The 27308-nt window shown below is 51.6% G+C and overlaps 6 protein-coding genes across 6 annotated transcripts; all 6 read right to left on the minus strand.

Moving 5' to 3' along the window:
• Nucleotides 1-2929: 2929 nt before the first annotated feature.
• On the minus strand, nucleotides 2930-3655 carry JKF63_04340 (uncharacterized protein; the record flags this gene model as incomplete). Its single annotated transcript, XM_067900326.1, has 1 exon — nucleotides 2930-3655. One exon carries the CDS (start codon nucleotides 3653-3655, stop codon nucleotides 2930-2932), a length of 726 nt encoding a protein of 241 aa, XP_067757155.1.
• Nucleotides 3656-7013: 3358 nt separating this feature from the next.
• JKF63_04341 (uncharacterized protein) lies at nucleotides 7014-8984 on the minus strand (the record flags this gene model as incomplete). Its single annotated transcript, XM_067900327.1, has 1 exon — nucleotides 7014-8984. One exon carries the CDS (start codon nucleotides 8982-8984, stop codon nucleotides 7014-7016), a length of 1971 nt encoding a protein of 656 aa, XP_067757156.1.
• An 835-nt stretch (nucleotides 8985-9819) lies between these two features.
• JKF63_04342 (uncharacterized protein) lies at nucleotides 9820-10068 on the minus strand (the record flags this gene model as incomplete). Its single annotated transcript, XM_067900328.1, has 1 exon — nucleotides 9820-10068. One exon carries the CDS (start codon nucleotides 10066-10068, stop codon nucleotides 9820-9822), a length of 249 nt encoding a protein of 82 aa, XP_067757157.1.
• Nucleotides 10069-11227: 1159 nt separating this feature from the next.
• JKF63_04343 (uncharacterized protein) lies at nucleotides 11228-11962 on the minus strand (the record flags this gene model as incomplete). The annotated part of the gene is made up of 1 exon (XM_067900329.1): nucleotides 11228-11962. One exon carries the CDS (start codon nucleotides 11960-11962, stop codon nucleotides 11228-11230), a length of 735 nt encoding a protein of 244 aa, XP_067757158.1.
• Nucleotides 11963-20594: 8632 nt separating this feature from the next.
• On the minus strand, nucleotides 20595-22013 carry JKF63_04344 (uncharacterized protein; the record flags this gene model as incomplete). The annotated part of the gene is made up of 1 exon (XM_067900330.1): nucleotides 20595-22013. The coding sequence occupies one exon, from the start codon at nucleotides 22011-22013 to the stop codon at nucleotides 20595-20597; it is 1419 nt and encodes a 472-aa protein (XP_067757159.1).
• Nucleotides 22014-25000: 2987 nt separating this feature from the next.
• Nucleotides 25001-26533, minus strand: JKF63_04345 (uncharacterized protein; the record flags this gene model as incomplete). The annotated part of the gene is made up of 3 exons (XM_067900331.1): nucleotides 25001-25692; nucleotides 25762-26200; nucleotides 26288-26533. 3 exons carry the CDS (start codon nucleotides 26531-26533, stop codon nucleotides 25001-25003), a joined length of 1377 nt encoding a protein of 458 aa, XP_067757160.1.
• Nucleotides 26534-27308: the final 775 nt, after the last annotated feature.

Here is a 27308-nt window from a genome sequence, read left to right on the forward strand (position 1 = left end):
TCAAACACGTTCGAAAGGAGATTGGGCAACAGGGGCGGCAGTACACAGCGCACCCTTCTTCATGATAATAAAAAAAATCCCAAAATACAGAGGAGTAATAGGTGAGGCACAGAGGAAGGGGGAGGGGCAAAAGGAATTACGCAGGAGAGGCAGAGATGAATCAAACAGTACAAAGCGGAGAGGACAAAGAGACCTGTGAGTGGTGGCGGGTGCCGAACAGCAAGTCAGACGGGGGGGGGGGGAGGGGGGAAGAAGTAGAAAAAAAAATAATTTCACTGGAGGCCTTTGAGTGAAAAAAAAAGGGGACACACACACACAAAATGAAACATTAAGCAATGGAGGGGGGGGGGGCGGAGGGGCAAAAGGAAACGAAAAAAAGTGTAGCAGTAATGGTCAGAATAGGGGCAAAGGGAAACAGCCTGGAAAACATCGCATTATGGCATACCCCGTTAGCGCCGACATTCACGTAAACAAGCACATGAACGATGGAGACTAGTGAGCGAAAATGTGCACACACGTGTGTTTATATGCATATATTCATACATACACATATATATATATATATATGCTACGCAACGGAGTTTTCACCTCTTCCCTAGGGTTACGGCATAGCGCTACATTCATTGACCTCGTCATGTAGTCGTAATGGAACGTACCAATGCCTTCCATTCTCTCTTCCTTTGGATGGGTCGGCTGTGGGTTTGAAGATATATTCCCCCCTGTGATTGTTCGGCCTCTGCGATTCTGACTCCTCGAAGGAACAAAGGGGATGCACGAGGCAGTCATTAGTGGCGTTTTCTGTGCGTCAAAGAGGGGGGGGGGGCGAAACATACTCTGTCCGCACTTGTCGCTTCATGTCCGCAGTTCGTTCATGAAAACGATTTGAATGAAAGCAAACAAAGCTGAGAGGCTGTCCCTCTTCCCTCCCCCCCCACCCACCCACCCACCCACGCCTACACACATACACACAGATATGGAAAACCTCATGGGCGAAGGGGGCCATAGTGGTACTCTAGAAACGAGAGCGCAGAGATCACTAAACAGAAGGGGGGGGGGGGGTTACAACCGCTGGAAAAAGGTAACGAATAGAAGTTTGTCGACTAGGGAAACTCTGAAAACAAGGGAGGGGGAGATGAAAAAGACGCGCCTTCTTCTTTATTCGCTGTCGCTACTTTTACCTCCATCGCATTCACGTGCGCGTGTCTGTGCTCTCATCGCTCTTGTACCGTACTGTAGCCGTGATTGGGGCAATAAAGATAGACGAGCAAGAGAGGCGAAAGTCCACAACAACTATGAAAAAAAAACACAATAAATATCTGAATGAATCAGGGTGAAGGAAGCGAGGCGCTTACAAACAAGCAAAGCAGCAGAAGAAAAAAAAAGCGGGCCCATTACTCACAAGTAAAGGCGCAAAACGTAAACAAAAAAGGTCAGCCGTTCATGGAGGCACACACGTATATAGATTATACATATCTACATATAATATATATACACAAGTATGTGTACAATACACGCATCCAAAGCGACGCAACGAGCAACGAGGTAAAAAGAAAAAAGAGAGAACGTATCGCAGGAAAGAGCGCATGTGACAGACCGGGGAATGGAGTCAAAACGGAGAACGCACACGCGCGCAGCACAAGTAAACAAAAAAAGGATGAAAACATCCAAAAAAAATGGACGACTCTGGGACATATAGAGATACACATATAGAAATCACAAGGAAGGGAAAAGAGCACAGAAACGGGAAGAGAGAATAGACATAGTCTCCTCTGCGCTCACTGAACGCCACGTACACAAGGCGCACGAAAGTCCGCACACGAAGAAATGGAGGAGGAGGCACACAAACGACTGAAAGAGGGGAAAGGGGAAAAAAAAACTTCTCATACGCAGTCCAGCGTATTTGCTCCGGAGCGCAGACTCACGTGTGAGGGCAGGGGAGGAAAAGTTACAAGGGTCTCTGTCTCTGGCGAGAAGGGGGGGGGGCATGGTGAGGGCGGTGGTTGTCTGAGCATGAAGGGGCTTGCTTTGGAGAGAGGCAAAAGCAAACACACAAACATGAAGAGCCACAAAAAAAGAAAAAAGAGAAAATGACGAGATCGCTCAAGTGCGCACACAAACGTAAAGAGCAGAAAAGGACCACCATGATATGCCCCCTTTAAAAAAAAAAAGTTCGTGTTGTTCTGTGTTATGCCGGAAAAGGGTTTATTGGGAAGGTGCATTCATAGTTGAGTAGAGAGGGGAGTCCGAGGTGAAGGGAGCACTACACCAACAGCTTTTGTGCGCTTAGATGGCCGGGGGGGGGGGGGGAGGGCGGAGGCAGGGGTAACATCAAGTGAAAGCGTCAGACGCACCCGTGGTGCACGGGGACGAACAACAACGACAGGGCCATCGAAGTTGAGAGTACACAGGGGTGTTCCAGTGCGTACACGCACACACGTCGAAAACCGGTGAACATCGCATGAGCAAAGATGAGAGAAAACGGCGTTGTCTGCAGCGGTCTCGTTTCCCACGCACATGTGCGGGCGCATCGCATCGGCGCTAATTATGTATCTTCTCTTTTCCCCCTTTTTCAAACTAGGATCCTGGTCGGTTGCGAGGCCGCGATGATGAACCTTTGATAGTGTCCCTTCAGCGGTAGACTTGTGGCCTACGCCGATCGTCGCTCTCACCGTACCGTTTTACACGTGAGCGATGGGTACTGCCCCTTTGGGGACCGTTGGTCCCACAGCATGTGACCCTTTTTTGTTGTTATGCGACCCAGTCACATATGATCGCGTGCCTGTCCATCGCTTTCTACGGGCGATAGACACACAACGAAGTCGTCATGCGTTGGGTGCACTACAGTCTCGATTCACCTCTTGTGCACCTGAAAACACTGGGGAAGAGAGGGAGGGGGGGGGGAATGAATGAATATCTCTGGACAGTACGCTCAGGAAGGGGCCACGAGCAGCTGCGGGAGAAAAAGGGAGTCGGTGCCGAGCTGCTCCTGCATGCGAGCAAGCCCATCAAGAGCGCTGTGCTGAGACATGGAACGCAGCTGCATGACATAGGTTGAGTAGGCAAAGCTCAGCAAGCCCACGGCAGTGATGTTCTGTGGTGTCCCATCCGCGCCAAGCACCTGCACCGTGTAGCGACGGAGCGGTAATGAGATCTGCGGGCCAGTGAACCAGACACCAAGAGACGATGTATTCTCGAGGGCGTTTCGGCTCAACTCCATCGTGTAAGGCTTCTCGGCGTCTGCTTGGTAAAAGTCCTTCGCCTGCTGAATGAAAGCCACCCAGGTCTGGCGCATGAAGTCCACCACTTGTGGCGGGTAGCCAGCATATACGGCTTCTCGGAGGTCATGCTGCGCAGCGCTGTTCAAGAGCATGAGGATGCTCAAGCGGCGGTCCGCCTCAGAAATCGCCCCAGCTTTTTCACACTTGGCAATGAAGACAGCCAGTTCAGCTTGCTTGTGCACCTCCAAGAAAGACTTTTGGAGGGCCATGTCATCACGCGAGTACAAGGGCTGCATTGGCCTTGAGGAAGACCCAGCACGGCTCGCATATGAGACCGTGAAGCGGCTGCGCGAAATTGGAGTAGGGTTCTCTTGCGGCTTTGCATAGGCGTCGACCAGCGACACGCTCGTTTGAGCAACCGTCATGGCTGTGCACATTGATCTAGTGCAAAATGACAGAGTGTGTGGAAAACAAAAATCTTCAATGGGGGGGAGGTGGGGGGGGGGGCGCAGGGGTATTCGCAGACACACCACACACACAGTGTAAAGAAGACCCGATAGGAAGACAACGGTCAAAAAGCTAATACGCGGGGGGACGCCAAACCAGAGAATATGCGACGGGGTAGGCTAACCGATAGAGGAGCGTGAGGAACAGAAAAAGATAAAGGTGGGGAAGATTGACTCACGTTCACAGTTTTTTTTTGTGTGTGTGGAGGGGGGGGGGTGAAACCAAGAAAAAATTCTAGGTGGTGGCACTCTGGAAACCGTCACCACTGACAGAACAACACACACACACAAAAGAAATGGAGAAAAAAAGGGAAGTGATAATGGGGATGGCTTCTCAGCTGGCCGAATGTACAAATTGCAGCTGGGAATGCAGAAAAACCAAACCGAAAGGATAAGATTCGTTCGGCTGTCTCACCTCGTTTTATTTCTGTGGCTTCGTGCGACCCCTCAAAAAGGTAACGCTGCAGCGGAAAACAATGTTGGTGTGAAGGAAAGTAGAGCACTGAGGAGAGTTGAGAAGAAAAAATGAAAACAAAGATTGACCCGATAGGGGGGGAGGAAGTGACTTGGGAATTATACGCACCCCAGGAACGGGAACACACCACAGCGTTGCAGACTTCTGTTTTTTTTTGCTGTTGTTGTTTTTGTCTGAGAAAAGGGTGTGGAGGCAGAAATGGGAAAGAGGGCGGCGCGGGGGGGGGGGGGGCCAAGAAGCGAATAAGAGAGGGAGAGATCAGAGCCCGATACACACCCTTTCACCTACACCCACGCACGAAAATGGGAAAAGTGTTCTGTGGGGGGCCGTCTGTGAAATTAGACGCAGTGGGGATACTCAAGTGAGCGAGAAAAGAGTGTGAATAGTGGGAGGGGGGCGCTACTGGACACCAGCTCAGCGGCGTAAAGCAGACGGTAATGTGGGAGCGCCAGCACGGACTCAAAAAAAAAGAAAAAAAAGGCTCACGACCCTGAGAGAAGACGGAAACGTGTGAAAATCACCAAAAAGTAGGGGAAAATTGAGACCGTGTCCCAACAAGTACACAAAACGGATTAAATTGTAGGCACTTAATTATATATATATATATATATATGTTTATCGTCCTCTTGTTTTGAGGAGAGCGGAGGGGGGGTTCTGTTTTTTTTTTTGGGGGGGGGGAAGAGGAAGGGGAAGGGGAAGGCTTTTATAACACGACAAATTGTCCACACACACACATACACACACACACACACACTCACAGCAACAATAGTGGATGAAAATAGTGGAGAGAGTGGCGGTGGCGGCAATGGTTGTGATAGAGGGGGAAGAAATACAAAGAACACACAAACCGAGGCCCAATTAAAAGAACAAGAAATCGAGAAAACTACTACTAATATATACAATATAAATGAAAAAAAGACGGAGAAGGCGCACAGGGGGAGAGGGATTGGAGAGAGAGATACACACACACAGGATGTGGGCTTCCGATCTACAGACGAGCAAGGAAAGAAAAACAGGGAGAAACTTGGGAAGCCAGCTTTCGAGCAGTTCAAACGGCGCGGAGGTAAAGAACAGAGGCGCTAAACGACCGAAGGGGGGAGGGGGGGGTCTCTGTCAAATTGCACACGCACACAGTCACAAAAAAACGCAGTAGTTCAACAATAGTTGAGGGAAACGGATATACGAAATCGGAAGGGGGGGAGAGAGAAAGAACAAGTTACGGGCACACTAAACGTGAAAGGCGTAGAGGGGAGCGCAGAAACAGTTCGAAAAGTAAAAAAAAAAGCGGCGCAAGCGAAGCGAGATGGGAAGTTGCGCTGTCGTTCACAAAAACGCTAAATAAAGGGGGGGGGGGAGCGGCGGGTGCGACAACGACAGCTGGGAGGCGCACTGGCACACGCGCACACAAAAAAAATGCGACAAAAGCAACAGAAAAAAAGAGACGTACACAGATGCCGGAAAAGGGGGAGGGGGAATCAGAGAAGACCAGGCCGAAACAGAGAGACAATAAGAGGTTTATCGCATCGTAGGAGAACTTTTTGGGGGAGTCTCAACGGATATCTGTAGGGGAGAACGTAGGTTTGACGGGGGTGGGGAAGATGAAAACAAACAAAAAAATGGGATAAAAGAGGGAGGTAACAAAAAGACGCGGAAGAAAGAAAAAACGAGAGAATCCGAGGAACTGCTACTCAATAAATGAGTTGTGTATATATATATATATGTGTGTGTGTGTGGTGGTGCAGAGTGGTTTCGGCATATATTGCGTGCAACATTCATGATTATGTAGGTCGGCGGAAGCAGAGAAAACAGTGGAGGGGGGAGGGAGGGGCGAAAGTAGCCACATGTGCGAAGGAGGACTTCCCATATATCTTTCTGATATTCTCTCGTTTTCCGCCGCATTGTGGGGGTGCCAAGGGGCCAGGAGGTCGTCACGCTTTGAGCGATCCGCCCACGCAGATGACGTGTACGTATCCATGAATAGTTTTGTCGCACCAGACAGCACGCGGAGGGTCTCATTACCCATCACATCAGGAGCGTTTGGGAGTTGCGTGTCATGCTTGTGGTCCCCTCTTACATACCCCAGCAGCTCTGGTGTGGCTGTAACACTATTCCATAGCCGCGCAACTTGACGAGATTCCCACGAACTTCGTATTTGCCACAAACAACAACTAAAGAGAAAGAGAAAAAGGGACCTCACCTCTCCCTCTCCGGGCAGATGAGTAAGCTTCGCGCATTCCCGTTAATCGTGTCAAGAAGGGCGAAACAAATACACAAGGGGAAGAGGGGGGAGGGGAGGTGTACTCCAGTCTCGTGGGAATGCATACCTCCACTATATATATATATACTTTTTTTTATATATGGAAACACCCCAGAAACAATGCGTCAACCAAATCAGAGTGGGGCAACTCATACCCTTACCAATCTTCTCAAGAAAGAAATAAGAAACATGGAGCACACAGACGCATACACTCAGCAACACAAAAGGGAAGAGTCGCTCCAAGACACACCCGCGTACTGAGAATAGGGGACCGGGGAGACAGAGAGCGTGGAAGGGAATGAAGGTGAAGAGGGAGAGAGAGAGCCTTGTCACCCCCCCCCTGCTCCGGCCGCCCAATCTTCTCAGTTACCTACTTGCTCCCCCCTCCCTCTCACCGGGAGGTTATTCGTTAAGTTTGCTACACGACGGCCCAACGGGAATCTGGAAGAGGTAGAGAATGTAGAACGGTTCGCAGTCGACGTTGCTCTTATCTTTGAAGGCGTTCCTTCGGTTTCCAGCCCAACACAACACTTCAATACTCACTTACTAGGCGTTACTTATTCCCACTCCGTAGTGCCGGGAGGCTTTGCGGTGAGGTCGTACATAACACGACTGACAAAGTCGAGTTTTTGTATCTCATCGACAATTTCTGCCAGCACCGTCAGTGGCATGCAGGCAGTGCCCGGCGTGGCGGGAATTCCTGTCATGAAGTCACTCGTCAAGAATGTTCGTAACACCACGCTGTAATTTCCACTTCTCTCGAAGCCCACTGGGACGAGGATGACAGGAGCCTGGCTCAGCGCCTGCACCAGTTGGTGCTTCGTGATAATGCGGTTGACTCTGTCATCGACTAAACGCAGCTTGTCGACAACGTCGGGCGTCAGGCAGGTCGGTGTGACAGCCTTCGGCGAGACGGGCTCCGGTGTGCCGAACATGAAAACCACACGGTTCACAGTGTGAACTGTCTTTGGTATAAGCTTCGCCAAGTCGACTAGCACGCGCCACTGCTCGGCCGTCGGCAACGTGTGCATGGAGAGAGCAGCAGCGTAGGCATATGACCGCCCATCGCCCTGAACTCCGACAGTGCGCACTGGGAGGACGCAAGCCGAGAGTGCAGCCGCCTCCGCAAGGGCAGCAACATCCGCACAGGAGGCGTCAGCCGCGCTGCACAACCGCTTTACGGAGGCCTCCGTGTCGGAAAATTTAGGGTCACGGAAGGCAGTGCCGTCTGTACACAATATGCGAATCGAGAGACCAGGCCCCGGAAACGGCTGGCGATCCACGAGATGCCGCGGGATGCCCAGTCGTGCTCCGAGTTCGCGTACCTCATCCTTGTGGTAGTCGCAGAGGGGCTCAATGATGCGGCCTGCATCGCGCAGTTGCCGAACGGCAGCGGTGTCGTTGTGGTGTGTTTTGATGGTATCTGCGTTGGCGCTGGCGTACTTGGAACCGGATTCGATGAGGTCCGGGCGCAAGGTGCCCTGTGCGAGCAGCAGATTTTCCACATCGAGGTGGAGCTCTTTGATCACGCGGTCGCACACAGCCATGAAGGTGTTGCCAATGATGTTACGCTTCTCCTCCGGGTCTGTGGTTTCACATAGCCGTTTGCTTGTGTACGCCGCCACACTTCCCTTTGGAGGCATCTCTGTCGTAGCCTGTGCAAAGTCCTTCTGCGCCTCAACAAGGTGAACGCGCACCCCCGCTGAGCGTAGCGCTTCCACCACCTGCGAGCTCTCATTTAGCCGCATGAAACCGTGGTCGATATGAATGCACACAACGCGCTCGGGGCCCAAAGCCTTGAGCAGCAGCACTGCGCAGACGGTGCTGTCGACGCCACCAGAGGCCAGGCAAAGCACTTTTTGACCACCACTGGTGCGCTCGCGAATATGTCGCAGTGCCACGGCCTCTCGATCCTCCATCGTAAAGGAGAAGTCGCAGCCGCACAGCTGCAGAAAATTCTTGAAGATGGTTCTGCCGGACGCCGTGAGTTCCACTTCCGGATGGAACTGCACGCCAAACAGTGGCAGGGACTGGTGCTGAACCGCAGCGATGATATCCGAAGAGCTACGCGCAGTCACCTTCATCTCGGCGCCCGCAGCAGTGATGGAGTCACCGTGGGTAAGCAGTACCGTTTCCCTCGGCTGCAACCCCGCGAAAATCGGCGACGAGGTGTCCACGTCAATGCTGTACTGACCATCCTCGCGCACTTTACCGCGGGAAACCTTGCCACCATACAATTCCGTCAACATTTGCATACCGTAGCAAATGCCAAGCACCGGCTTGCCCATGGAAAAGATTCCCTTGTCATACGCCAGCGCAGTCGCATCACTCACAGAACTCGGGCCGCCACTAATGATGATGCCCTTCAGCTTCGCATCGTTGCACAGGGTTCCGGCCGGGGTAGCGAGAGGCAGCATCTTTGTCTCCACAAAGAGCTCACGAACCTTTCGGTCAATGATCTTGCCGTACTGAGAGCCCGCATCGAGGATGGCGATGTACTCACCCTGCGCGGCACTGTTGTTGGTCATGTTTCTTCCCCGTCTTCCCTGGCTAGTGTTGGTTCTTGAGAATGTTCTCTCACTTATCTTTCTACTTTCCTTTTGGTATAAAAAATTCAGGGATGCGTGTGTTCGGGGGGAAGGGGGGCGGCTTGCTTGTGTGAGAAATAACAGAAGCGCAGTTATCGCTACAGAGGGCAGGGAAGGGGCCTCCGGTACGTCTCCAAAATTTCTTAGCACAACGTCAAACTGTAATGTCGGGTGCGTGTACGCCTCCAGCCGCGTGTTTGTATTCCCGATGCCCGTTCGGGGGAGGTAGAAGAAGGGGGAAAAAGAGAAGTGGAAGTGTGGAAGGCGCACCGTAGCGGGGGTGGGGTGGGTGGGTAGGTGGGGGGGGGGGTCCCTTCGCATTGGTGGGCGAGCGTACCTGCGCGATCTCCATCGACACGCGGGGTGTTCACTCGCACCTCGTTGTGCCACCGATGCAAATGAGAGAGAGGAAAATCGATCTGAATATATGCGGTTGGGCAAATGCGGGAGGGACTGATGAAAAGGGGGTGGGGGGTTGAGGCCGTCAAACATCACCAACGTCGGCATGACGAGAGAGAACCGCTATCGTGAACCAGCTGTGTCGTGTTAGCCCAGCAGTGTTTCATTCTCGTGCCTTGCCGTTAGCAGGACATGCAACTCCTTACTTGCCGCCTCCACGTATGCCATTCGCGACATGCAGCAGAGGCGGTGGATCGTTTCACCACTTCGCAGGGGGTGGGGGGGGGGGGGCAGTGTGAAGTAGACCCACCACCTATCTTCCACGACAGCACCCCCCCCCGCCGGGAAGACGATTGTTTTTTTATCCGTAGTCGCGTCATCCTTGACGCACAAACGCGCGCAGAAAGGCGCCGTCGAACTCCATACCCTCCATGTTCATCACTGCCGCCAATGCATCCTCTTTTTCTTCAAAGGACACGTCGGCTGTGGCGGAAGTGCTGCCTCCCGGCTCATCCTCGCCGACCGCGGTGAAGCCAGTTACCTCGCCAAAGCATGCACACAAACGCAGCAATTTTTCTGCGCTGTAAGTAGCGGGGAGACTGCGAATACGAATGGATGTGGTCATGAAGATAAACAATGGCAAGGAGCCAAATGAGGTCCGTCTCTCTCAGATGGAGGAACGTGAAAAAGGTTAACGAGCACCGGTGAGGTGTGGGGAACGGGTTTGTGGGTTTGAAGGAGTGGGGTCAGGACTGAGGGCGCCGCACAGGCATGTGTTTTTTTTTTCCTGTCGACAGCCTGAAATCGCAAGAGTGATGCGCGGAATACCAAAGGGGACACACACGCATACAGAGAGACGACAGAGAGAGATTTGGTGCGAGCAAAGGCAAGACGGCACTGGAAGACTGCGCCATGATCAAACTAATGCCTCCAGGAGTGTCAGGTAAACGCTAGTAGGAGGATAAGCGAAATCTGTTTTTCCTTCGCCATGTGGAGCCCATTGGGCGTCTTACAGCGCTGGGAAGGAACCTCCACACGAGCCTCCCGTCCATATAGGTCGCGAAGAACAATCTCCGGAGGACACACTTCACTATTTCTCTCTGCGTGAAGTAGTCTTGGTGAGTTGTTATGGAGGGTAGAGACGACTCGCACTACTTCCCTACACCCTAACAACGACCCGAGGACAGTGAATGCGCAGCCGCTAATTTTTGTTTTGAATTTTTGTGTCACATCGTTCGGTGCCGGTGGAAACAAAAACTGAAAGGCGGAAGAGGGAGAGGGATCTAACAACAACAACAACAAAAAAGTGTGGCCAGCGCCCGTTAGCGGTGGGGCCCAATAACTCCGTTTCCAAGCAACGCGCAAAGCGAGAAAAGACTTGCAGGGAAAATGATTTGTCCTTTTTGTTTTTTTTTTTTGAGAGGGGGGGGAGGGGAGTGGGTAGCCAACACTGTGACGCACCTCGTGCACTCACACGAGGAGCACAGGTCATCAAAAATGACAAAAACACTGGTGCATCTATGAGAAGGGAAAGACAATATTGCTTTGGCAGGGAGTGAGCGAGGCAGGGGGGGGGGCACTGAATTCCTTTTTCAAAGTTGAAGCCGCGAGCAGCAAAACCCCACACTTTTCTCAACAGGAGCCGTCAAGGCTATTCAGAGGAAGAAAGGGCGGAGAAGGGAGAGTCAGTGATCCGGGGAGAAGCAGGGGAGGGGGTGGCAGGAGGTGAGGCGTCGGTGGGAGTACGCAAATGCGAGAGGCTACCCTCCACTTGCTTCCCGTCCTCATGCAGAAACTGTGGAGCGCAATTCTGCTAAGGTCCTCAAGTTATCTTGAATCTGCAAGCTGTTCGCTTCGTGGAGCAGATCTGCCCAGGTGTTCTTACCCTCTGCTGCCGCTGCAATCTCATCTAACACCTGCTTACGCGCGTTCGACTTCTCGTTCCATTCTTTCATCGCCTGTTCAAGCGCCCAGGACTTGGCCTCTGCCTCGATGGTGGCCAGCGTCTCAGCGATGCGGCTCTTCAGTTTCAGGACTTTATTGTCGTGGGCCATTTGCTCTGCCGGAATGGCAGCATCGTGCTTCTTAATGGCGGTCAGAAGTTGCTCTCGGGCTTCGTCACGAGATCGCCGGAATGTGCTCAGACGTTCCCGCACAGCCGCATCCTTCTCTTCCGCCTCCTTTGTGCGAGCTTCGACCATCTGCTTGCGCTTGTCCAGTACGACGTGATGTTCTTCGTTGCGCCTGCGACGTTCCTCAACCTTGCCATGCAACTCCTGCGTGTCTCGCTTTATGCGATGCAACTCATCTTTTTTGCGAGCAACTTGTTCTTCGATAGCGCCACTCGTGTTCCGGATGGTTTCCTTCTCGAGGTCCCACTGCTGTACCATTTTTGTGTGTTCAACCTCGAGCTCCTGGAGAGACTTGCGGACCATGTCCAACTCGCTGCCTTTCTCTGTCAAACTCCCCTTCAGCACGCGCCAGCGCTGAATGAGCTCTGTCACCTGCGATTTGTCCATTATCTGCGAGTCTCCGTCTTCTTTTGGAGTCAAAGGCTATGATGACACCGACGCAGTTTCTCGTCTGCAACCTTCTGTGCGTGGTTGTGTACTCTGGCTGCCGAGTGTGATAAGCAGCAAGCAGGCACAGGGAATAAGCCAGAAAGGAGGTGGGATAACAAGGGCGAGTAGAAGGTGAGTGTGTAGGTAAAGACGAGGGAGGCGGGCCTTCATGTTGAATGAGCCAAGAGGAAGAAAAAAACACCGGAGCACACCCCAAAGACACGATAGGACTGTAATCGTATAGATTGATGTGGGCTGCTCCCTTCCAAGGCTACATTGCACAAGCAGCATACACAGGTGCCTGTAAATGTAAACTTGAGGGCTTCATATCGTTGCCCCTGTTTGACACGGTTGTGTGTGTGTGTGTGTGAGGGGGGGGGGGAGGTGCCGCACTTTCCACCGTGTTTTCTAGTAATGCATCCTACGGGAGCGCTAGCGGTGACTTCATTGTAGTGCATGTCCTCGAAGAAGTTGTCGTTTTTTTTTCAGCGGTTCCCCGCAGATCTTTTATGAGGTTACACAATGGACCCTTGTCTCCCCACCGAAGCACGATAGCCTATTGCGTACACATTGCACATATGCTGTCACGACTGCCTTACCCGCCCGCCGGCCTGCCTGCTTGCCTCCAATGCGGGAAGATAAAAGAAGGGGGAAAAGAAAAAAAAACAGAAAAGACTCACTTATGCACAAATACAGACACGAGACAAACGACACCAATATCACAGAGCACACATGGGATGGGGACAAGTGGCCGTGGGGCAGAGGGAGGAGAAGGGGGGGGAGCAACACCTGCATCAGCAAAAAAAAAAACACGTTAATACTGTCAGAAAAAGGGGCAAGTGCAGACATGCAGTGTAAAATAGGTTAGGGCAGAGAGCACGAGGCCCGTGGCAACTGAAGGAGGCACAGTGAGGAGGTGGAGGTGGAGTGGGGGTTGAATGCAGGTGAGCCGCACAGGAAGTGAAAAAACCCGCGCACAAACAAACACAGAAGAAGATATAAGCGCTCACATGTGTCACACAAGTACTGTACACACGCGCACGTGTATAGGCTCACCCGAGCCAGAAAAAAAAATAGATGTAGTGGTGTGTGCAAGTACTCGTGTCTGATAGAAAATAGCGGGATGGATGACAAAGACCCGACAACAGGTTAAAGATTGAACAGTACGAGGGTTATCCACTACAGAGAAATGAAGGCAGGGAAGGGGAGAAAAGAGAGGGTCCCAACATTAAACTACAAAGGCACACAAAGCCAAGAATACACAGCAACATATAAACCACAACCTTGGACCCCCCTCCCCCTCCCCGATCCACGCACACATCGAAGAAATAATAAGTGTAAATAAAAGACAGTGTGGCAGGGAGGAGATTAGGGGGGGGGGGTGCGAGGATTTAGTCGTCTTCATTATAGCGGACAAAAAGATACGGAGGAAAGCGGAGTCAGTAAATGTAGCGAGAGGGCATTCGTGTCACACACGCGCAGAAACGACGCCGAACTAGTGATGAGGACTGTGGTATGCAGTGGGGCACACAAGAGGTCCATCGTTTGTCGTCGTTGTTTTTTTCTTTTGAAAGGAATAGCGACACTTTTTGGTGATACGTCATCATATGTGGCCGTTATTTTAGTGGCGAATCACTCCCCCTTTACCCAAGACCTTCTCTCCCCTTTTCTTACGTTTATTTATATTTCTGTATGTTGTCGGCTAGGCTCATCGACACACCAGAGGGCCCCGGGCAAAAAAAAAAAGGAATCATATGCGTCGGGTGAGCGAACAACAGCGGGGAACAATGCCGCAGAAAAGTTCTTCTGTGCGTCTGTAGCGGCGCCGCCTGCCCGTTCCGGAATAGAACATCAGGGGAGACGATAACAATGTTGAGAGGTTTCAAGAAACCGAATACGATTATTGGAGCATGGCGGAGTAGGGGGAACATACAAAAGATGATCAAATAGCACAAATGCAGAGAGAAGGGGATGTGTGTCTGTGTGTGCGTGTGTAAGGGGGGGGAAGGCAACTGGCGGGATGGCGCAGTCGTTTTTCCCTCGTAGTGTGTGTGTGGGGGGGGGGGGGGGGGGGGGGAGGGGGGAGGGGGGACACAGGGAAGAGGGCTAGAAAGGAAAGAGTGGGAAGCCGCGACCGAATTAAAATGACAGGAAAACAAAAAGACTGAGGAGAACACACGAACACGGGAAAATATCAGGCATAAAAGATGATTCGAATAATTTTTTTGTGCACTTGTCTGTACGCTCAGGTGCACATATGCGTATGTGCAGCGGCGCAACATCTGTAGTGGAAAAAAAAAAAACCTCGAGGCCGCACCTATACACACGCATACACACACACCGCTCATCTCTTGTTTTCTCTTGTAGGGGAGAGGAGCAAGAAACACGGCGCGTAAAAGACACGAGACAATAAAGGGAGGTACATGCGTATCCTCTTGGGATACACTCATTGTGTACACCAAGAAAAAAAAGGCAAAAAAGGGGGAAAGATGAGAAACCATTGCAGTGACACGAATACACAGATATATATATACAAAGAATCGAGTCAAGAGTAGGTGGGCTTATGGAGGGAGTCTCTTCGTAAAAGAGTGAATCCTACGAGGACGGGAAGGGGGAAAAAATGGAGATTCACCTGGAGGTGTTAGGCAAGAGAGAGAGAAAGAGAGAACATTAACCATCAAAAACAAAATCTCAGCGCACCGTAAGAGACGCAGGAACGGGGTACGCCCCGCTTCCGTTGCGTGTGTGTGTGTGTGTGTGTGTGGGGGTGGGTTCCTTTCCTCACGATTGAAGAAAACAAAGTAAACGCACACACACAAAAAAAGAAAAAGGGAGGCGGGCCGAACAAGTCACGCAGGGGAACGCACAAAGATACACGCACAAAGATACACACCCCAAACCAGTAGAGTGGGACCAGTGAAACAGAACCACCGAGAAAGGACAACTCCCTCTTGGCCACAATACCAAAGCGTCGAATACATCGCGGTTTGCTCGACGTAATGCCCACTTACTCCAACAAACAGATACACAGAGACAGAAGTGAATAGGGGAAAAAAAAGGCGCGTCGCACAAACAAGCGCAGCAGCACGAAGGTGTGTGTTTTGTGTGAGGAGCTCGTTTTTCCACTCAGAAGCTTGTGCTACAGCTGCATCCCGTTAGTACGTGGGGGCTTCTCTTGTGGGACATCAAACTCGGCGGTCCGAATTTTGAAAGAAACGTCAGGAAAGTGGGAGAAAAAAGAGCAATACACTACTATAGGGAAGCGGAAAAAAATTGTAGCACGTGTACACACACACACACACATATATATATATATATGTGTGTGTACACGTGGGTGTTTAGTGTTTAGTGTGTGTGAATACATGTGCCTATATATATGTACAAATTTATATATTCATGTGTGAGTATATGTACGCATGTATCTGTTTTTGTGTGTAGACGTATACACGCGGCCCCGAAAATGGGCAATGGACATATATCCCCAGGTAATACACTCAAGGCGTGGTGCACACTGAGCGGGGGGGGGGGGGAAGGAGGAGATGTGGGTCTAGAATGAAACCTCCAATATTAAAACACACACACACACACCTCCCAACGCATTCCAATAGCGGGAGAACCTTGAAAAGACCACCACAGACAAGAAAAGCGGAGGGTCAAAACGGAGAGACCCAAGAAAGGAGAGGGGGGGGAGTGAAGGGAAACAGCGGCTTATTTTCGTGCTTCCAGACGCGCTCTTCAATATTTACTAATAGTTCCCGGGTGTACTCTTCACCTCCCCCTTTCAAAAAAAAAAGTCGTCCCAACATCACATGAAACAAGTGAAACGGAAAGGAACGCGTAGCCACACCCGCCCGCCGTTACTGTGTGTGTAGTTTGCCTGGACAAGCGCAGGAAGAAAACATTTTCGCAAAAAACAGTAGTCATGACTGGGGAGGAGAGGGAAGGAAAGGAGAGGGAGGGAGGGATCTTCCGCAGAAGTCTTCCATGCGGTTGCTTTGCAAGAAAAAAAGGGGTTAATCGGCGCGTCGTCGCTGATGATGATGTCTCGGCTCAGTCGCACATTTCTGTGTTGACCATGCGCACAAAAAAGCCGGAAAAAACGTTGAAAATGGCGTCTGTTCCTCTCTCTCTGTGCTGTGTGCGTACGTGTGGCGAGAGGAGAGAGGGGGAGGGGGGGAGGGAAGATTGGAGAGGCGCAACAGGCCAATGGATATAGAGGAAAAACACGAGCACTCTTTTCACACACACACACACCTCCCCATGTGATGCACGCGCTCGAATAGGAGCAGATCAGGAAACACATCCCAATGGACACGCAGCCCAGGTCCACCTGCTGCCCCCGGTGAGCAATGCCTCTGGCGGGCTCCTCTCGTCGTGTTTCTCGCAGCGCTGCCGCGGCAGGCCACCAAGACGGGTGGAGGCACCTCAGGTTGCCTCCTCGGCAGTCCACTGATTGAACAAGTCTGCCTGCCTTGATTTGTCGGCGACTGGCCTCTCTTTCGCTCACCGGCTGAGTTGCTTGGATGTGGGGCACCTAGCAAGCCGTGCTCGACAGCGCGTGCCCAGAGACATGTGCGAATGGCGAGCTTGCATGCTACACCTGTAGACCGGATCCCTTGTTTTCGTAGGCCCCCCCCCCACCACCACCACACTACACACTCTCTCGTGTGCACATTTTCTCCCCGGTTCTCGGTGCCCGTTGATAACCGCTTGTGCCAATGCTGCTTACTTGGCTTTTTATTTTTTCCTTTGTTCCAGGGAAACAGGGGTAACTGGAAGCTGTAGGATGAGCAGTCGCAGGACGCATAAGCGGTTTGACCGTCCCCCACAGTCCGTTGCCGAGCTGCGTAGAGGCGCTTGTAAAAACAAAAAACGAAACACAATTGTAGGTCTAAACCACACCATCCACACGGAGCAGCTCAGCCTTCGATTTGAGGTGGTGTGTGGAGAAGCGTTCACCTCCTGTTATCCCTCTGTGTTACTTCTTCTATTTACCCCCGTACCTCAATTCACTAACGTACACACACCGCTGAATAAAAAAACCCAATTATATAGATTGTATAACAACAAATATGTATATAAACATTTAAATAATAATAAAAATGTATATATATATATCATATAATATATATTTTGACTTGTCTTTTGATTTTTTTTGGAGCGGTGAAGTTTTTCGAGGCCCTGGTGAACACACAATGCAAGAGCGGTTCGGGGAAAGATAGCACGGGGAAACAAAAGAAAAGAATGAAGTGTGTGTGTGAGTGTGGGTGGGTGTGTGTGTGGGGGGGAGGGTAACGAACTCAGCTGGACTCGCATGCTCTGCATCTTCTTTTACTATTCACGATTCATTTCCAGTTTACCTCCCACTACCCCCCTGCAGCCTGTGTCCCATAAGACGTGAAAAGCGCTGCGTGCTGGTACACAGTGTGCCCGAGAAGCGAGGCAGAGTCAAAAAAAAACTGCAAGCAGAACGATTTGAAAGAGAATAAGCGCCAGATTTTTCCCGTGCATCTCTGTATCACGCCTTTGCATCAAAGTTGCCTTCAAGTGCGTGTCTTGGGGGGGGGGGGGAGCGGAGGATCGCCTTCCCCTCCCAACGTGAAAAGTTTGCTCGGGATTTGAAGTGACGCTCACGTTTAGTGGAGGTGGTGGTGGTAAAATTAAAGGGTTTTCTGCAGTATCACAGTCTCCCAACAAAGCCCCTGGTCACTTTCTGGGATATGCAAGGTGTTCACATCGTAGTTTTGCACACCGCGCCGTACGACAGGTTATTACGAAACACCCACGACAAAACAAAACTGCAAATATACACCAGCGATCAGAAAGAAATAGAGCTAGACAAACCGACATGGGTGTGGAGCCCTCCTCGTCAAGAGAAAGCACACAGAACCGATGCAGACACTCATCAATGCAACAATCGGGAACGAAGCTCTCTGAAGAGAAAGGTAAACACACCAACCAGCAAATGAATGCACACATATTGAAAAACAAAACAATGTCTCTACGCTGCCACACTCTCTCGACTGCGCCTAGAGGAAACGTGAAAAGGAAACAGAGCCACACACACACACACACACACGAGCAAAAAAAAACTTTTTTTCCAGATGATTAACAAGACAGAGTGCCGGGGACACAAAAGTGAGAGATCGAGCTCGAGACAGACAAGTGGAGCAAAGTCAAATGATTTAGAGAGAGAGAGAGACGGGGAGGGGGAGCGGGTAATCGGGATGCAGGAGGAGGATAAAGAAAAATGGCAGTGTGGAAGGGGCCTTGGGCGGGGCGCGGTTGACAGACGGAGGAAGAGAAGGAAAAAGATGAAAAAAGTAAAAACAAGAGGAGTCGCAGCGACAAAATAAAAAAGAAAAATGAAAATGCACAAACAAAAATTTCCAGGGCGCCGAGAGAGGGAAGAAGATTTGGCGCGCGAGGGAGAAATAGAAAGGGGGCGGGGAAGGGCCAACGGGGAGACACAAAATCTTTAAAGAGAGCGGCGACACATGAGCACTGCGAGGGCGCGGTGGGCAGCATGAAGCCTGCCAGAGCAGCGGACAGAGCTGAAGTAGTAGCCCCCCCACACACACATACAGACACACACATGCACGAAAAACACTCCCATTAGAAGACTCATGCACACACGCGCGCGTAAGCGTGCACAAGGAACAAGAGTGCGCATCTCCACAAGTGAAGGGGTAACAACAAACAAATCAACAAGCGACATAGTATATACATATATCTAGTACTTCTAACTGAGGCAAGTCGAGGCGACTAGGGGGGGGGGAATATGGGGACAGGGACGGGGACAGGGTACGCTGGGGCACTGGGAACACAAAATTGTAAAGTGCCATAAAATTAAAATAATAACTTTGCATACGTCATGGCTGACGAATAAAGCACACGAGGGGCCAAACAAAGGCCCGTTGAGGGGGGTGGGAAGGGGGGAACGCTCAATATTGTCAAGCGAGGAAGTCAGGGGGAAAAAGATTGAGTGCATTGGGGAAAGGATAAAAGGAGGAGAGAGAGGGGGGGGGGCAGGGAAAGGATGAGTCGGTGAGTCGTGTCATGGCGCATTAAACAAAAAACAACATGAGCATACACACGCACACCACAAAAATTCACCCGAGCCGTGCGACTCTCTCCGTTTACCGTTAAAGGATTCAGATGCAGTGGAGAAAATAAACAAAACTGATATCAAAGCACAAGCAAAACACACACGAAATAAGGCCAGAATCGTTGCACTACAGAATGAAATACGGGGGAGAGGGTGCCTATAGCCTCCAAAATAAATACACACATCCACACACCAGTGAACAAGCAGTCCAACACTAGCAGTCAACTCTGGTGCACGTTTCCTTTGTGGCATTGTCCTTGAAGACCCGGGGCAAGCACACTCCAAGCCCATATGGGGAGCGCAGCAGGTAAGTGTGCGTGTGGGTGTATATTTGAGTGTGTATAGGCACCTCGAGTTAAAATGAGTGGGGGGGGGGGAGAGGGGGAAGTTGGGGAAAAAAAGAGAAGGAAGCCAAAGCGCGAATGGACCCACACCAATGGAGACCTGAGAGCCCCCCCCCCCTTACTCCATTCCCCCCCCCTCCAAAAAAAAAAACGCCCACGCAGATGGATTCAGAAATAACAGCCAAATATACAGAAGACCATCGCTGTGGGTATGGGAGAGGGGAAGGGTGACGGTGCTCACATATATGCAGGAATGCACACACTGACTCACACACCACTGAGAAGGAGAACAAGGAAGAAGCGAAAAAACAGAATTAGAGTGATATGCAAATCAATATATATATATATATATCTTATGGGCATGTGCTACGCAGTATCATAGATCGCAAAGAAAGAGAGTTGGAGGGGAAGGAAGGGGTGGGGGGAGAGGGGGGAGAGGAGGCAGGCACAGTCAAGGAAGGGAAAACAAAAAAAAAGATCTATTTCAACCAGACACACAGATACCCACCAAAAGACCGACAACTACTCAATAATCAGACAGGAGACGAGACACACACACACATACTTACACTTCAAGCGTTGGAGAGAGGGAGGGGGAGGGAGGGGGGATTTGGTTGGTGCATAGGTAGGGGTTAAAAGAAAAAACAACACACAAACACAAAGGCGCATTACAGCGAGGGGCGGGAGGGGAAAAAAAAACAGCACTCCTCTCCCCGCCACCCTCCCCCTAACCCTAACCCCCACCCCCCCCACCCGCGAGGAGGGGGGGGGGGAGAAGAAAATGAAGCTCAACACACGGCAAAACGTCAAACGCGCGGAATCTACCCGCAGGAAGCGCGACGTGATGTCTTCCCAGACACACCTGCCAACAAACGCACGCGGCAATGTGAGCAATCGATAAACTCCAAGCATGGGGGAGAGGGACACAAACACAGATGCACACACACACACACACACAGTGAAAAAAGAAAAGAGGATAGCCGAAGGAGACAGCCCGAAACTCTGCGAGAAGTATCGCGATTTTTTTTCAATCGAATAGTTCATACGTCTGTTTCTCCATGCAATGGGTGATTCGTCAGATGTCCTGAGCACTCCTTTTCTTTTTGCGATTTTTTTTCCCGTGCTGAGGGTCTTCGATTTACTGGAATGGCATCGGCACTACGTAGACGGACTGATTCGATGGCTGCTGGGTGGTTTGTGGGAGCGACTGGGCCGCAGGCTGTACAAAGTAGCACTGGTGGCCCAGGCCTGGCATCACCATATACGTTTGGTTCATTAGGGGGGCATGTTGTGACGCCATAGATGAGATCATCATCTGATCCGACTGGAAATGTTGTGGCAGTGGTGCAGGGGCGCTGCCGGGACCCGCAGGCAACGGCGGCCAGGCATTGGAAGACGGCACGAACACACAGTTGTTGGGTGAGGAGAGACTGTTGCTGCTTGGCCCTTTCAGCATCTTATGAAGAGAGCTGGATGAGTCGTAGGTGGAGCTGGTCGAATTGGAGGAGTTGATCGAATCCCTCTTCTTTCGTCTCACAGATTGAGTACTGAGAGGTGTTTCACGGGAGGCTGCGCTGACGCGGCGTCCGCCCCGGCGCTTACCGAAATCGCTGTCTGTAGAGCAGCTGCATATGGACGTCGCTTCAGGGTCAGAGATCGCATTTTCGGGACGGTTGCGGGGTTTGTAATGCACAACGTGCACGAATTGACAGTCCTCGCCAAAGCAACAGATGCCGTTTTTCGAGTAATGTGCGCAGTGCTGCATGGTTACTGTCGGCTGCTCGTTGCGCAGGCACAGGTTAAAGTACTCCTGGGCCCCGCGTGTGACAAAGAGTAGACTGCTGTCATAGGTGTCCACAGGGGTCGGCGTGTTGGGTAGCGCAACTCTGAACTCGACGCCAGCAGGAAGGGTTGGATACGTCTTGATGGAGGTCCACCGGGTGTGCAGCGAGTGTCGGAGAATTACTTGGTCTGGCATATATATGCTCGCGGCATTTTCTGTCGAGCTGCCGTCGCAAACAATGGTGTCCAGGGGATTGGTCTCCTCCATCAGACCAAAGGTCGGAACGGCGTTGCCCGCTGCAACGGGTTCGTTGAGCCCCTTTGCTATTATCTCCTCGGAGGGCGCCAGCGTTACAATATTAGGCGCGCCAGTGGCGTTACTCGGCACCTGGTGCTGGAGCGCGTCCTGGGCGTCGTCGATGTTGAGGACGCAGTGCACCTCACGGCATAGAGCACCGTTCATGCACTCCTTCGATGTGTTATACTGGGAGCAAAGAAAAAGCCTGTTACGGCTCTTGTTGGGGCCGAGTTGATTGTAGTCGTGGAGGTAGTCGAGGACGCCACGAGTGACTTTTACCTTGATGGACGCCACAGTGAAGAGATGATCCATATCGTGGCGAAAGAAGCGAACGCAGAAGCCACCCGGGAGCAACGCATTCTGCATCTCATTCTCCGACATGGCCTCGAGCTCGTCGATCGATGGAATATCAATCGTGTCCCATTTCTTGCAGCGGACTTTCTTCAGTCGGGAGCTTGTGGGGGAAGAAGTGGACATGATGAGTGAGGGGAAGAGCGCGCAGGGGAAGGAGGGACGGGGGAGGACAAGGAGAGTGGTATCAGCTGACAATCGACTACGCGGGGGAGAAGAAATCGATACACAATGCACCAATTAAAACACTCAAATGACTAAAAGAAAGAAATAATTAAAGACACACCAACAGAAAAATGCACATCAACTGCTTAAGGTGAAGATAAGGTTGGGGGGGGGGGGAAGGGGGAGAAGGGAGGCGTGGACGGGAAAAAGGTGGGGAGTCAGCACGAAAAAAAAAAACAACTTGACGCCAATCAAAGCGATCCTGGGTCCTGTCGTGGAGAATTCACAAACAGACAAGATTGGGAAAGGGGCAGCAGCGACTCGATGAGTGACCCCCCAGGGCACTGCAGAAGAACAATACAGCAGGATTTTCAAAGAATAAGTACGGGGGAGGGGGCGGCCGTGTGAAGTGGTGTAGATGTGTGTATGTATATATATATACTTATGAGTGTCTGGGTGTGTATATGTTGTCGCTGGTATTCAAGTGTCAAGTTTTTCTCCGTGACGGCGGGGCAAACTTTGATATATATATATATATGTTGTTTTACACACACACACACACACACACACACACACGCCAAGTAAACTTGAAAGGAGAAAGAATTTGCAGAGAAACACAAAAACGGTACACACAACCCGAAAAGAACCGTGTGGAACACAAGGGGGTGTGGGGAAAAGAAATATATTTTTAAAGACACGAATAAAAAAGCGCACAGGGGAAAAAAACGCGGGACAACAGTCCTGACAGTTGTGCGCCGGTCCACGTGAGAAAGGAATAGTTGGGAGGAAAAAAAGACAAGACAGCAAAAACACCTGCAGAAAACCACAGTCCCAGAATCGGAGACAAGAGGAGGAGAAAAACAGACGAGATAAATAAAGAAAAACAGATCAAGAGTGGGAGAAGTGAGAGTAAGACACTAATCAATCGGAAAAGACGAAGTTATGATGACGAGGTTGTGGTGGTGGTGCGTGTCACCCTTTGGGGTAAAAAAAAGACGAATGCAAAAACAGCTTTGGAGAAGGGCGGCAGAGACACACGTTCAGTGGAGGGCGCAGTACAGCCACAAAAGAAAAAAAGAAAACAAAAATACGGGAAGTCGCAATACGAGCGAGATAAAAAAAAACGTACGGAGCGTAGGCACACGCGCACACCACCGAAACTGGCGGAAAAAGGGGGGAACAAAAAGGGGAGGAGGGGGGGATGGTGGAGAAGAACAACTGAGTTTCACTAGGAACACGCAACACAGTCGCGGAGGGAAAGAAGAGACGTCGATAGAAGACGTGCGTTCAAGGCACCCGTAGACGACGGAAACAAACGGTACGAGTCTCAAGTATTAGCTTGATTGGAGTTTTTTTTTTTTGAGGGGGAGGAGGAGGCACTGAGAGGATTGAGTCCCCTTGCGCAGCGCGGGTAGACGGATTCAAGTGATGCGAGCACGGAGGGTCACAGGTGTGGTGTTGATTGCGTAGTGAAATTCCTCTAGGGTAGAAGATAGAAGCAAGAAAAAAAATGTTCGGAAAAATATATATTTAGCAACAGAACGCAAAGAGACTGGCGTGGAGCACAAAAGGAAAATGAAGTGGCAAAAGCAGCCGTTCGCGGGAAGATTGACAGGCGTATTGATGGAAAGGGGGGGATAGTGAAGGATGGGTAGAGAGACACGTACAGATGTATATGTATGCATACACATGTACGTATATATATATATATGTAACGAGGGGAAGAAAGTACGACAGTAGAGTGAGAGGACGTGGAGGAGGCAATTATCGGAAGGGGAAGTAGAAAGGCAACCCCTGGGGGACATGAAAGCTGTCGCTCTTTCCTCTCTCCACCACCGCCCTGAATGAAAGGACGCGGAATAGGGATACGCATGGGGGGGGGGGGACGCATAAATGAACAGTCTCGAGGGTAGTCGTTAGAGACGAGCGAGCAGAGAAAGGAGCCGATGTCCGTCTCGAGTAGACAGGGCGTGTCATCGACGCTTTCACTGGTGCAGTCATCTCGAAAGAAACATCTTGCTTACCGCAGCACACAGACTCCTGTCAGTAAAGATCGCGGATATCATCACATCCATAGACAAACATATATATATATATATATACATACATACACGTACATATATGTCTCTCTTATTCTTCTCTGTTGCACCCCGTGCGGGAGGCCGGCGTTTTCATGCGTTTGATGAGGCACCGCTTGTGTTAGGGGAGAAGAGAGAGGGGGAAGGTGTGGTGGTGGTTCAATATCCCTAGTTGATTCTTTTTTTGTGTGTGTGCGTGTTTGGCGGTAGCAGTGTCGGGAAGACACCGAATTAAGGAGAGGTACAGGGGGAACGTGGAAGACTGTCATAACAAACAGGAAACATTACAAACAGGGAAAGGAGGGAGAGGAGGGAGAGGAGGGGGGGCGAGGGCGAGGGCGAGGGAGAGCAGGGCAGACGGTACATAACATACACAACCTAAGGTAAACAATTTTTCTTTAAAAGGGACCAGGGAATGCAGAGAAGTTCATCAAGGAGATCGAAGGAAGCCATACCGCCCCTAGCCTGCCCCTGTTCACACCTAGACGCCTTCCCGGACCCCCAAAAGGCACATCCACCCGTCGCCTTGTACAAATGTTGCCCGCGTCACTTCCTTACACACACACACACACACACACACGTCAACAACCGAGAAACAAAACATATGCAGAATGGCAGTGGGCTCAAGACAAAAGAAAGTGAGGTTGTGCTGGTGTAGTGGACTGTTGCACAGGTTACTATAGGGTCATCTCCAAAGGTAGGGGAAAAAGATCGAAACACAAGGCAGAAAAACGAGAGCTGTGAAACAGCGCATGCCGGCAGTGAGCAACGAAAATCAGAAAAACGGTCATCGGGGGAGGGAGGGGGGACAAACAGTTACGCAGGGGGCAACAAAAAAACATCGACTACCCCCCTCCCCCTATCCCAATATTAAAACACTTTTCCTTCTACACCCAATGCATCCTGTAGTGCGGTGATGTGCCTCACCGCGTCTTTTCGCCGCTGCCGCCACTCGCCCTCCAGGGATTGGAGTCCGTCAGTTCGGAACAGAATACGCATCAGCTCTTCGTAGTAGCCCTTCCGCTGCAAATCCGTCATTGGGGACTTTGTGGCACGCTCGATGATGGAAGTGTCATCCTCAATCTCCAGCAGGGTTATCTTCTCCGTGTTTCTGTACTCTCCCGCCGCAATAAAGACACGAGTATCGCTGCGTATACCATAGTCAAACAGTTTCGCGTGCACCGAATTGGGAAGCGTCCTGCCGTGGTAGACGACTTGCGCATCCGGTGCCAGCGCAGGTACCGCAGCCGCCAGCGCCAGTACTACGTCCGACACGGAAGACTCACCGCTCACCACAACGGGCACCACCTGATTGAGAGAGGGGATGTGACACTCTACCGTCAGCTGTACTTGCTGGCGCTGCCTTCCCACATCATTGTCGCATTGGGAGTTGGGCACCTCGCCAGCCGCACTTTGCGGGGAGGGTGGGGGCCTCGGTGTCTGCGTTGGCGGAGCAGGGGCGTCCTGCGAGCTCTGTGGGCCAGGAGAGCAGCGTTGACCGGTGGACGATGGGGCCCGCCCACTCCCTGGTGCAGGCAAGCCACCGTTGTTTGTCGCAGCAGGTGTAGGGGGGGAGGGGGCGGGAGGCGACTGTGCGGTGACCGGGAGTCCCTCCACCTTCGTGGGCCTACCTTGCGACCCAGAGGACTCTGTGCTCATGGAGCGGAGGTGAGGCGAGGAGCTCCTGCGACAATGTCGAGGAGCCGTGTTCATGCCTTTTGCTTTGACAACCTCCTGTGGCGCTTCTGCCGAGCTTATCTCACGTGCAGCGGCGTTCGTCTGGGTCTCCGCGGGCTCAGCGGCCTTATTTTTGCGAACAGTGTCTGCGTTAGTACTGACGGTCGGAGAGGGACGGCCGTTCATTCTTCCTGGTTCGGGGAGAGTCTGTTGCTGCTGAGGTAGCTGTCGCTGGTGCTGCTCCTGCTGCTGCTGCTGTCGGTGGTGCTGCTCCTGCTGGTGCTGCGGCTGATGCTGCTGTCGGTGGTGCTGTCGGTGGTGCTGCTCCTGCTGCTGGGGCTGATGCTGCTGCTGCTGCTGCTGCTGCTGGGGCTGCTGTCGCTGTCGCTGGTTCTGTTGATGCGGATGCCGATGTTGCGGCTGATGTGGTCCTGGATGGGAAACTGGCGCCTGTCGTTGCGAAGACGACGGGCGCGGCAGCTGCGTGTCAGCAGGGGTGGCAATCATGAGAGAACCGAAAGGATAATCACACACGTACGACGTGTCATCCGCAACGAGTCCGTTGTACAGAAGGCGTGTATTGGGGTCGTAGTTATACTCGTCAATGAGAAATGTGCGCAGTTCCCCAACCAGGCAAGTGGGGGGGAGAGCCAAGTCGATGGTCTCGCCCCGAGTTGAACGGATCTGAGCCTTCGTTTGCTCTGGCTGCGAGCCGTAGTACGCCATGATGTCTTACAATAACGGGGAGGAGGAATAAACAAGTAGACGTGAGCACCAGCACTACCAGCTTATCCACAGAGCACAATGAGAGGGGTCAGAAGAAAAAAAAAGGAGTGGGGAAGGCAAGGAAGTTCTCGAGGGCTAACCGAAAGAAAGCGAAGTGAAAGACCTTCGGAACAGACAAAAATTCGATCAGGATCTCACGCAGCTCTCTTGACACTTGGCCCGTGTGCAGGTTAAAACGTTCCCCCTTCCTCCGCCTCCACACACAACAAGCTCAGACTAACGCCAGCCAAAAAGGCACACCCAAACACACGAGCGAGCGGCACGACACTGGAAGATGAGGTCCACTGGCGAAACACTCGAGAACCAGCGAAAAAAAAAGAGCAGCAGCAGCAAGAGGCGCAAGAGCGTGTGTACACGAAGGCTGTACTGCAGGGCACTGTCTCCCGTAGCGATGCGCGGCAGCAAATCACCACCGGTGCAGCGATTGGGCCTTCTTTGTGTTCGTTTCTACTATTGAGAATCACTCGCCGCTCCTTCCCCTCTATAGCTAGTATTCAGGGAGAGTGACTGGGGGGCGGGGGGGGCTTACAATGTGGGCTGGGGAGGGGGAGAGGCTACGGCCGTGAGTGTGAGTGTGTACGAGCAAGACACCAAGAGTTGTGACAATCACAATAAAATAGTGGACAGACGATTAAAGATGCGTGTGTATGCGTGTGACGACGACGTCGCTTTTGTTTCTTCAGTGAAACACTGGATGTACCCCTAGTTCGGGGTT

This window comes from Porcisia hertigi, chromosome 22, assembly GCF_017918235.1.
Source record: "Porcisia hertigi strain C119 chromosome 22, whole genome shotgun sequence".
Lineage (NCBI taxonomy): Eukaryota > Euglenozoa > Kinetoplastea > Trypanosomatida > Trypanosomatidae > Porcisia > Porcisia hertigi.